The sequence below is a fragment of the Cryptomeria japonica genome, chromosome 6 (genome assembly GCF_030272615.1).
Source record: "Cryptomeria japonica chromosome 6, Sugi_1.0, whole genome shotgun sequence".
In the NCBI taxonomy this organism is placed as follows: Eukaryota; Viridiplantae; Streptophyta; class Pinopsida; order Cupressales; family Cupressaceae; genus Cryptomeria; species Cryptomeria japonica.
In genome coordinates this window covers 145759406-145771412 of record NC_081410.1, presented here as the reverse complement: position 1 = coordinate 145771412, position 12007 = coordinate 145759406, and the positions used below count along the sequence as shown (strand labels likewise).

Here is a 12007-nt window from a genome sequence, read left to right as displayed (position 1 = left end):
TAGGTGTATTCTTTCTCATCTATTTGTTGAAAAAAAATCACTATTTTTCGGGTAGCAAAAAGCCAATGGTTTGATATTCTCCATCCAAACGTGATCCGCAAGCGATATTAGTGTCCTCAAGTCAAAGGATAGAACCAAAATTAACTATATTACCGTAATTAAAGCCTAATAAAGTACTTAACTACTAGATTATAATTAATGCTGATTTTAAAAAAAACCTCCGACGTCGAAAACCATGTACGAGTTGCATTCCACGAAAGCCCTAACAAAAAGAGCGACTGGTCCACTAAGTTTCATTCCCGGCACGTGTCGGTCAAAACCCTAAGGTGAATTCTGCTTTAGAAAAGCGTAAAGCAAGGTGCCTCAGCCGTTCGATCGGAGGATCGAACGGTCAGGAAGATATAATTTATTGGCACCGTTAGATCGGTTTAGGGTAACGTCGGCCGCACGATGGCTAGGGTCGAGGGTTCCACCGCCATTGGCCACTGCTTATGATAGAAGAGGGGGTGTGCGCTTTTAGTTGTGGTGTTGTGTGTTGGGTTGTTTGTGCCGTGCCGGGAGCGTTAGAGATTTTCGCATTGCAGGTAATTTCATCTGCTTTATGCTTTTGGTTTCTCAGAGTTTGCAGGATTGGTTTTCTGTTAATGGATTTGAGGGTTTCTGGGATTGTTTGGGGCTTCAGATTTGATGTTTTGTGGGGTTTAATGCTTGTGTAAAGTCTCGTGGGGTTTAGAGGCAGAGGAAACTTTTGCAGGTAGAAGGGGTAAGGGTTTGTAGTGGTATTGGGTTGAAAGATTTACAGGGCTTCTAGGTTGTGCTTCTGTTAGGTCTGCCTTTGCCCGCCCTTTGTGTTTTTTATGGTTGCAATGCTGTTTTTATGTTACAGAGGTCTTATGCATAAGCTTGGATTTGTTTGTTTCACAAGGGGTTTGAATGACTTGGTGTGAGATTTATATCAATCTGCATTGTAGATTACAACAGATGTTAACTGTGTTTATGCTTTCTTTGATTTGGCAGTTTGATTTGTTGAAGTAGCCATGGGGAAAGAGAAGACCCATATCAACATTGTTGTCATTGGACATGTCGACTCTGGGAAATCGACAACCACCGGTCACCTTATCTACAAGCTTGGAGGTATTGACAAGCGTGTGATTGAGCGTTTTGAGAAGGAAGCTGCTGAGATGAACAAAAGGTCATTCAAGTATGCCTGGGTTCTTGACAAGCTTAAGGCGGAGAGGGAACGTGGTATTACCATCGATATTGCTCTCTGGAAGTTCGAGACTACAAGATACTACTGCACTGTCATCGATGCACCAGGGCACAGAGATTTCATTAAGAACATGATTACTGGTACCTCACAGGTAAGTCTTAGAAATTTGGTCATTTACCAGGCCCCAATCGATGTTCATATGGATCATACTCGATATAATACCCAATAAATATTTTTTTCACCTTGTGGTGTGATGGTGCATGTGTTCGTTGGTTTTGTTTTTTGAATCCTGAATTCATGATTTGAAGGTCTTTTAATCCAAATTTTGTCATATAGCAGGCCCATATCGATGTTTAAATTGATCAGTCTATAGGATACCCAATTAAATATTTTTTTCGCATTGTGGTGTGATGGTGCATGTTATAGTTGGTAGTTAGATGTTTAAATTCCTGATATCACGATTTAAAGGTCTTTTAGCCCAAATTTTCCATTAGTACTGTTTTTAGTTAGGTTAGTGTTTTGCGTATTGAAATGCCCGTTTGACCTGAATACATAGCTACGGAGGGGATCCACAGAATGCAATTTATGTATTTAGTATTAGCTGTTATGTTTTGATTGCATATATGGTATGGTTGGGTTCTAGGTTTACTTGTTTGTTTTGATTTATTTGTATGTTACTTAAATAGTTCTTTAAATTCGTGTCTTTAGCAGTTTGCTTTTTATGTATTTTTTTTGTGATCGGGTTCCAGATTTGGATGCCCTTTTGATTTTCATGGCGTGCTGTCTAGTGAAATCCTATAGGATCTAGAGTTTCTTAAGACAACTACCGGCCATACCCATCAATGTAATGGGTCTTTTTGATGTCTTGATTAGAGTGTTCTGATCAATGGATTATTCGTTTTTTCTTAAATCCATAATGAGAGATGCTTGCATGATACGTCCAAATCTTTATACAATTAAGATAATTATTATTATTATTATTTATAAGCACTCTCTTGTAATATTTTCAATTTTATGGTCGAGCAGTATTTATGCTCATCACTGCTGTGGATGTTTTGAACTGTTCTCCCTTGTTTGGTAATTTTAATTGCAAGTCAGGAAATCAAGGCTTTAATGATTATTTTGTCATGTATGTATTGATAATTGATCGTTGAATTGTATGGCCTACTGTTTTTGTTCCAAAATATTTTGGGCTGATTCTTGCGGGGATTTATATAGGCCGATTGCGCTGTTCTGATCATTGACTCCACCACTGGAGGTTTTGAAGCTGGTATCTCCAAGGATGGGCAAACCAGAGAGCATGCTCTTCTGGCCTTCACACTTGGTGTGAAACAGATGATTTGCTGTTGTAACAAGGTAATTCTAAAATCTCTAGGCTTTTACAAACAGTTAATGTAGGTTTCGATTTTATTATGTGGCGTTGATATTTTTAAATTAGTTATTTTCCTGACGTTATTTTTTTGTATTTAGATGGATGCCACCACACCCAAGTACTCGAAGGCCCGATATGATGAAATTATCAAGGAAGTTTCTTCATACCTGAAGAAGGTTGGTTACAACCCTGACAAAATCCCCTTCGTACCCATTTCTGGTTTTGAGGGTGACAACATGATTGAGCGTTCTTCCAACCTCGACTGGTACAAAGGACCCACCTTGTTGGAAGCACTGGACCAGGTGAACGAACCCAAGAGGCCCTCAGACAAGCCCCTGCGATTGCCCCTTCAGGATGTGTACAAGATTGGTGGTATTGGAACTGTGCCAGTGGGAAGGGTTGAAACTGGTGTTATTAAGCCTGGTACAGTGGTCACCTTTGGACCGACTGGACTGACAACTGAAGTTAAGTCTGTGGAAATGCACCATGAAGCCCTGCAGGAGGCACTGCCTGGTGACAATGTGGGGTTCAATGTCAAGAATGTAGCTGTCAAGGATCTTAAGCGTGGGTTTGTGGCATCTGACTCTAAGAATGATCCTGCCAAGGAAGCTGCAAACTTCACCTCACAGGTTATCATCATGAACCATCCTGGCCAGATTGGCAACGGGTATGCCCCTGTGCTGGACTGCCACACTTCCCACATTGCAGTCAAGTTCGCTGAAATTTTGACCAAGGTGGACAGGCGATCTGGAAAGGAGCTGGAGAAGGAGCCCAAGTTCCTGAAGAATGGAGATGCAGGATTTGTGAAGATGATTCCCACCAAGCCCATGGTTGTGGAAACCTTTGCTGAATATCCTCCTCTGGGACGTTTTGCTGTGAGAGATATGAGACAGACTGTTGCTGTCGGTGTTATTAAGGGTGTTGAGAAGAAGGACCCCACTGGTGCCAAGGTCACCAAGGCTGCTGCCAAGAAGAAATGAAGACTGGTGGACTGTGCAATGGAAGAGGCAAGGCATGGTCATCATTTGCGGTTGTGCTTGTCTCGGCTATCTGCACAGGATCTGTTAGTGAGGTGTTCTGTAGCTAGGCGCATGCAAACTTGGGTTCTTGACAGACGGTGGCATCATAGTGCAAGTAATTTTATTTGTTGTTAGGCTAGTAGTAGTATTTTTGAGGGATGAGAGATTATATAGGGTATTTTTCACTTTTGTGAGATTGCTGCAAATTAGAGTCGTGCAGTATATTTAATGTTTGTGCTCTTGTTTGAAGACTTATGTGTTGAGTAATTTATACTTTATTCTGTTAAAAATTGTTTGCCATTACATTGGGTTCAATGATATTGTATGTTTTGTTTTATTTAGGCAATTTTTTTTATAAACTCAATTCCTTGTTCTGTTTGGAAATCTCTTAATTAGCAAATTAGAATTTAACTTGATTTGTATTTGTGGAATTTTGATGTTATATTTGGAAATATTGATTGATTTTGAAAGCTAGGTTTGCTGTAATTGTTGGGTTTTTCTTATGCATATCTTTATGAAGGAGTCTTTTTTATGGTTCATTTTAGTGAGCAACAATGTTTCTATTGTGTAAAGATTGTTTCTGCTCTATTAAGTTTCTTAGTATTTTGGATTGTGTTGTAGTTTTTCTGTAATGAAAGTAATGATCTCTTGTTTTATCTGGAGATGCAGTATGATCTACAACGCTATGAAAAAAATATGGTGGCAATGGAATTCAAAAATGGGTTGTTAGAAGTTTTACCAAGTAATTTGCCGATAACGCTTGATATTGATGTGTTTCTGAATTATGTTTCAACTAATTAACTGTATGGTAATCTGGGACACTTTTGGAAGCCATTCTTTAATTTCTTAAACAATTATTTTAAATAATTTTCTGTAAGCCTTGTTGAGCTAGCCCTAATACTCATTTTCTTAAACCCATTAAGGGTAAAAGATTCTATGGAGACTTCCGGATCAATTTTTTATAAGCACCTCTCATGAAACAAATTTTTATGCTACAGGATTAATTTTAAGTTTAATTTCCATTAAAATTGAGAGTTTTTCTGGTGCCGTTTGTTTAAGTAATTAATATTTATTTTGGATTTCTGGTAGAAAATAAAGAAATAAAGAAAAAATAAAGAAATAGAGGAGAAATTAAATAAAAATAATTATTGTTATATGCTAAGTTGCTTATATTTTATATTTCTGCCAGAAGAAAATAGAAGGAAAATGATTATTTATTATTATTATTTTATTTGACAGCATAGTCTACTAGCTTCCTTAAATTGCAAGTTAAAGCTCTTTTAAGTTAAACTGGTAAGTTAAATTCTTTAATGTCAAACAAAACTGTAAGCTGAAGAATAGCTGCTTTAACTGTGAAGCTATATTTTTTTCAAGTTAAACACAACTGAAAAGCTAAATTCTCTAAGTTCAAACTATATTATTTTTTTAATTAAACTATATTATTAAATGCATGGCTGCAAACTTCAAAATATAAAAATATTATTAAATTCATGTTCACAAACTTCAAAATATAAGTTTTATCAACCCACTAATTTGTTTGAAGGAATCTCTTCTCCACGGACCATGTCTTTCTTTAATTAAACCAAGAACCTCTTAGAAGTCTTTTTGTGCCAAGCTTGTTTAAAGACGTGGATTAAATGCTTTAAAGAGAAATGGTTATAGACCATGGTATTTGGCTATGTTAAATCTACGGTTGTAATTGGCCATGTTAAAGCCTAGCTAATAGTATGGTTGGAAGTCATATTGGCCATGTTAAAGTCAAGTTGGTCATGTTAACGTGAGTTAAATATTTTTAATAGTAGTACTCTTGGCCATGTATGTTAGGGTCGAAGCTATTCTGGTTTCAAAATGGATCTTTCACATAGCATCGATAGTGTAATAGTATTTTTTGGTCATGCATGTTATTGTGGGCTAAATGCATGGTTATAACATGGTAATAAGTAATATTGACTAAATTGTTGAACTTTTGATTAAATGCTTACATGGAGTTATTGGGGGTAAATGTATGGTTGTGAGTAATATTGGTCTTGTATTGTGGGGAAGTCTATGATGATAACAAATATTGGCTATTATGTGGACTCTAAAGTTAGTTGTCCAAGTATTATTGGACTAGGGTTACATGAAGTATTATTTTAAATTTGTGATGCCAAAATTGTTAAGATCAGATATGTTTAATATTAAGTCATCATTTGAAATTTTTACTTGGTCCATTGGGGAAGAAAAGTATTATTGGCCTAGTTATATAGGTTTAAGTCCACGGTGCTAAATTACTATGCCTTTGTCAAGCACTAGTGTAGTGATGGGTATGTGGCTCTACCAAATTCACTTTCTAGTAAACCTTGAATTGCGACAAGTACTATTAGTCATGTTATTGTGGGCCAAGGATTTGGTGGTATGCATTATTGGCCATGTGATTGATTGAAGCTCGAGAATGGACAAACATTGAAAGTAGTGTGGCTCATGTGATTGATGGAAGACTTGTTAATGATATTATGTTATTCTGGGTGCACCTTTAATTGGTCATTTAATAAAGACTACTTAGAGCTCATTGAAAGTTGCATTAATTGTGTCGAGGTTAATTTACAATTGGATATTCTTTTTTAATATTAAGAACAATAATATTATATTTGAATTATTGAAGTATATCATATGAGTGGGCAAAAACTTTAAAAGGGAGAAAGTAGATGCAATGAATGTCAACAAGTTTTGATAACGATATGGTAAAGTGTGACAAAGTTTGGTAGTGTCATTTTTTAATGTTCTAGGCATATGTATGCTATTGACCTTTCTTAGAAGCTAGTGTCCCTTATTGGTGTGATTTAAAATCTTTTGTCTATTTAAATATAAATGGTTATAGACATGAAGAAGACCTTCATGAGTTTGTGGGAAGGATATTTTGGTGTCTAGGTTTTAGGAGTTTTGTTTTTAAACATGTTTTAGTCAAGTAGAATGGATAGGTGACGATAGAATGGATAGGTGACGACATGTGATTTTAGAAGTGGAACTGTTTTCAGTTTTAGATTCAAGTAGATTGGATAGGTGAAAGTGTGATTTTAGAAGTGGAAGTGTTTAGAAGTGATGCATGTTAGTGGTGATGAAGAACTTGTTAGTGGTTAGAAAAGTATGCACATTATATAAGGAGGGGAATGGACAATGGAAGAGTATATAGGGATGCTTAGTAACAAAGCTTTTATTTTGTTTTGATCTTAAATAGAACTTGAGATGGAAGGGCGTGAGAGTCTTAAGAAGAAACAAAGGGATTCTTTTCAAAATGATGGGAAAAGTTTGAACCTTACATTTTCAATGTTCAAGTTTATTATTTTTGTATTCATACGAAGAATGGGAAATTTTATTTTGAGATGATACTTTTTGTCATTTGTTAGCCATCTTGAAATATTTTGAAGTTGTAAGAGCATTTACACATCTTTATAATATTGGAAGTGGGTAATTATTTATGGCATATTCTTATGACATGTAAGAGAATGATTGTAATAGAGAATAATGGAATTTTTATTATAATTATGAGAGATATTGTATGCATTATAGAGCATTTTTAAATGGAAGAAAATGACACTCAAGTTATGTGGTCAATTATGACAAACTATGGCAATATGAGAAAGGATATCAAAACATTTTTTGAAGATTACGAGTTTCAAGAATGGGGGTGCTATAATTTGTGCCACTTTTGAGCTCATAATTTTGTAAAATCATTCAATGTTTTCTAGATTGTTATTGATTTATTTTAGAGACAAATATTGGTATGGGTTGTATGGTTGATTTACAAGTATAGTTATTAATGCCTAAATAACTCCATATTTACATTTTGGTGATTAATATTTCCATTGCTTAGATATTATATTATATTTTTTTTTGTATTCTAGAAGTTTCAAACTCAACACCATTTAGTTGCCTACAACATGGACTTTGCCATTAAAGCAAGTGTCCTTTGGCGATATTATATTCTAATTCTGATTGTTGAATAATACAATTGAACTTGCTTTTAGAGGGGGTTTTCTTTTCAATAGATTTCCCCCATATAAACCTTGTCTTATGATATATTTTGTTGTGTATTATTTTATGTAATTGTAAAGATTAACTTTGTTTGCAAGTACCTTTTGTTTAGTGTAATAATCAATTTTTTGCACTGTTCTTCCTTTTCTTTGATATCATTGCATGATCGCATTAGATTTTAAAGCCAGGGGATTTTAGAGCAAGAAAAATGTCAACTAATTGAAGATGGAGATGGAAAAGTTCTTGAGCATTAACTTTGAGCTTTGGAAGAAAGATATGCTTGCGAATAGAGATTTGTGGGCTATAGTATTTAGAGCCAAATCGTTGCAGCATCATAAGAAGACTGGACAAGTTGGAATCAAAGGTAAAGGGTTTTATTAGACTTTACTACCAATCTTTGTGTTGTTAAATGTATCTAAAAAAACCACAATAGTAACTTGTATACCCTTAGAATTTAGGGTGGTCATTCTATAGTGGATCTTTTAAACACGTTTAATATGATTGTGATCTAGTTGCACTCTATTGGACTGAAGATGGAAAAGGATTGTTGCACGACATTGTTATGTTCTTTGCCAAACTTGTGAGATCACTTGGTGATGGCATTCAAGGACAGTGCTTCTAAAGTCAAGATTAATGAAGTAATCACATCATTACTTCTAAAAAATATAAAGAGAAGATTCCAAATCAATCAAGGAGGTTCTACAATTTTTGGAAGATTGAAAGAGAAAGGCAAGAAGGTCAAGAAGAAATACAAGTATACATCCAAATTTACCAAGATTTTCCCACATAATTTGGATTTAGACATGGAAGATTCTTTCTATTTGGGAGTTAGTAGGAGAAAAGAAAAAATGACTAATATGAGTCCAAAACGTCTCAAGATCATAGTTGGCCCTTATCATAGCTTTGACAACATGTGCATCAAAAGGTGTATGGTTGATAGACTAGAGCTTCCTTCCAGATGACCTCATATTAGGGTTGGTTTCAAAACTATGAATATGATGGTAAGAAGGTGTACATTGGAAATGAATCACCTAAAAATTGTTGGTCATGTGAATGTCTTTATTTAGTTCCTTAATGGACATATGAAGGAGATCCATGGTGTAAAAAAAATTATTTTCAGTTAACAAGCTTAATAATATGGGTGCATAGGTAATTTTATTTAGTGAAGGAGGAAGATGATACAAGGAGCTACGATGCTTACTAAAGGTGCATATGAGTTCTTTGTTTCAACTAGATGCAATAGTTCTATTCTTATGGTAAAGAGATATGTATAATTTCCACTTTCATCATTGGAACTAGCATCAAAGAAGAGTGTTGCATCTACTTTTAAGGGTCATGCTTTCTAGGCACTTAACGATATTCTTTTGTTAAAGACCAAGTTACTTACAAAGAAGACTATTTTATGGGGCTAGAGAATGGGCAACATAGATTTTGAAATATTCTCTAAGGAGTACGAAATAAAGAATCACGAGGTAACTCCATATATCCCTTAGTATAATGGAGTTGTAAATAAAAATAATAGGATGTTGTTGGAGAGGGGCAGAAGTTTCTTAGTGAGGCTAGTTTGGAGAAGTTTTAAGTAAAAGCACTTGCCATAATTTGTAACTGACTAACATATCTCCTATGTTGCTTGTTAATGGGCCTGTCCGAGCTAATAGGACTCTGGTGGGCTATTCAAAAGTGGAGTGGAACACGCCTAAGAATGGATGGATCAAAATCAACTTCGATGAAGCATAGAAAGGGAACTCGGGCCCCTTTGGGGTCGATTTTATGGCAAGAGATTGGACAAGAATTTAATGGCATTAGGGGCAAATAAATTGCCGAATGGAACAGATAATGAAGTGGAGGCACATGCATGTCTTTCAACAATTATAATGGCCAAAAAATTAGATATAACTAGATTACACTTCGAAGGAGATTCAATGACAATCATTAATTCATTGATAAATGGTGAAGCCCTATCTTGGAGATTAAAATGAAGCCCTATCTTTTTCCCACTGGGTTTTCTCCCTTTCTCCGTTTGTGAGAGATTGGAATGCATAGTTTTGTTTGCATTTTCATATTGTACATGGGTACCTATAATGGCCTAGTAGTCGTGACCCATCTTGCATTGTTGGCTTGAGTCTTCATTCCCCTAAGATTGCACTTAAGGGGGGTGTTGGTGTAAATAAATATTCATCATGGATATTATTACACTTTACTTAAGTTAACTTAGGATAATGCATCTCTTCATAGTTTGGATATGAGACACTTAGGGAAGTGTGCACATAGGGACATAGCTTGTAGGAGAAATTCCACCATTTGTGGTCTTATCTTGTTGTTACACTCCACATTTGGTGGGTCATCCACCTCTTGTGGAATATTATATTATTTCCCCTACCTACCCCTAGTATTTCTTACCTACCCTTGTTTCCCATTGAGCCACATGTCATGATTGTGTACTCACATATCCATATGGCCTTGCCTATATAAGCAGGCTCATATTCATTGTATTGGTTAATCCAGTTGATCATTTGTATATTGATGAGAATACAGTTCATTCTTGTCATTCTATTGTCTCTCTTTATGCTTTTCAGTGTGCCCTTGATCTTGGCAAAATCTCACAATTTTAAATGTTTTTTTTTTTTTTTTCAATTAGTTTTTAGAATAGTTTTTTAATATGTTATTTAATGAGGGATCTTTGCGAGAAGACTAGTGTATTTTAGCTTATTCTAGTAAGTTTCTCAAATTTCGACTCGCCAAATTCATGTCTTATCCACAAGAGCTAATGTAGGAGATATGTTTTCTTGATTGGTAGTAAATATAGTATTTTATTAAAATATAGAAAATATTACATCATCATCTATAGATTACTGCAAATTCAAACCTTAACCACCATTTAACCAGTATCATTTTACTCTACCATACATCTGATATACAAAAAAGCCAAGTCACCCATACTTTCAAACCTTTTCCATAATACTCCATACTATTGACTATTCACCCACCTAAGCTACAATTTTACATTTAAATCACTAAACAAAAAACTAGCAAACAAATTGACATTCTAAACCCTAATCACCATACTGCACCATAATTCTAACAAAACCACCATCCTTCACACTCTCTACACATATATACCAAAAACAAAATAAAATTGAAAGGAAGCCATGATTTCCTTTTTTTAATCAGTTTTAGGGGGCCATTCACCCAATGGTCATTTAGATCAAACTCCATCTACTTCTTATCCTTCTGCATCACCTTAACATTCACAAAGAGTTCTTTTTTCCTTCTCCTACATAAAGCTCTTTAGAGCTTCCCAACCAATGTGCACCTCCATTTTTTCGTTCATCTCTATCTGAAGAAGCACTCCAATGAATGAAAGGTTACAAGGGCAAAGAGTTCCCCAACCTCTATCCAATTACCACCATGTACCATAAACTTGTCCCCAAGTTGCGACATTGCCAACAAAGACCTCATACCATACAATCATTCTTCTTTAACACATTTTTGCATTACCCACTCAACCTCATCCTTCTTTCCAAGCTCCAAATCCTATGCCATCACCATTGAAACAATATCGATGTTGTTTTGATATCGATGCTCTACATTAATAATTTCTTCATCAAGTAGTATATCTATAATTTGCATGAAGATGGGATCATCAAATTTAAAAAGACTCCACATCCTCTTCTTTGTTATCGTTCACTAAAAATATAATTTTTGTTTGAGCGTGTTGAGGGTAAAATTTGCCTCCATCTCGTCCAAGCCCTCATCACTCTACTTGCTCACCTATCACACCTACATCACACAATACAAAAAGAAGCCACCTCCTCATTCCCTTTAAAAAGTCACTAGCAGGTCTCATTAATTTCCCATTACATTCAATAATGGGTATGCCTTTGGTGACGTACGGTCCACCTCAAAGAACTACACTCAGAAAATCCTCCCAAATCTCATCCAAATGCCCATCATTAACTAACACAACCATCTTGGATAGTGTATCATCTATAATATTACCACCCCTTAATACATGAGTACTCTAAAATCATTAAAGGAATTTCAATAATTTTTTATTTGCAATCTCTCACAAATGGAGAAAGGGAGAAAACCCAATGGGAAAAAACTTCCCCCAAAAGAGAGATGAATGTACAAAAGACTCTCAAAGAAGAAGGACAAAACCTCAAAGAGGAAAAAGTCCCCCCATAAGAGAGGAAGAAGAATTCAGTTAACCCCTCCTAATGAGACATCGCGCACCCCCAAGATAGCTCGCAACTGCTGGAACTTACTCTCGGTGAAAGGTTTGGTAAAGATATCGACAACCTACTCTGTTGTAGGACAATACTACAAATCAATGACCTGCTCCTGAATCAGCTCTCAGATGTAGTGCATGTGGATTTCGACGTGTTTGGTCCG

The 12007-nt window shown here is 35.5% G+C and overlaps 1 protein-coding gene across 1 annotated transcript; it reads left to right on the top strand.

Moving 5' to 3' along the window:
• The first annotated feature begins 374 nt into the window (after positions 1 to 374).
• Positions 375 to 3938, top strand: LOC131064981 (elongation factor 1-alpha). The gene is made up of 4 exons (XM_057999325.2): positions 375 to 584; positions 1018 to 1361; positions 2429 to 2566; positions 2681 to 3938. Exons 2-4 carry the CDS (start codon positions 1038 to 1040, stop codon positions 3560 to 3562), a joined length of 1344 nt encoding a protein of 447 aa, XP_057855308.1. The 5' UTR covers positions 375 to 584; positions 1018 to 1037; the 3' UTR covers positions 3563 to 3938.
• The last annotated feature ends 8069 nt before the right edge of the window (positions 3939 to 12007 follow it).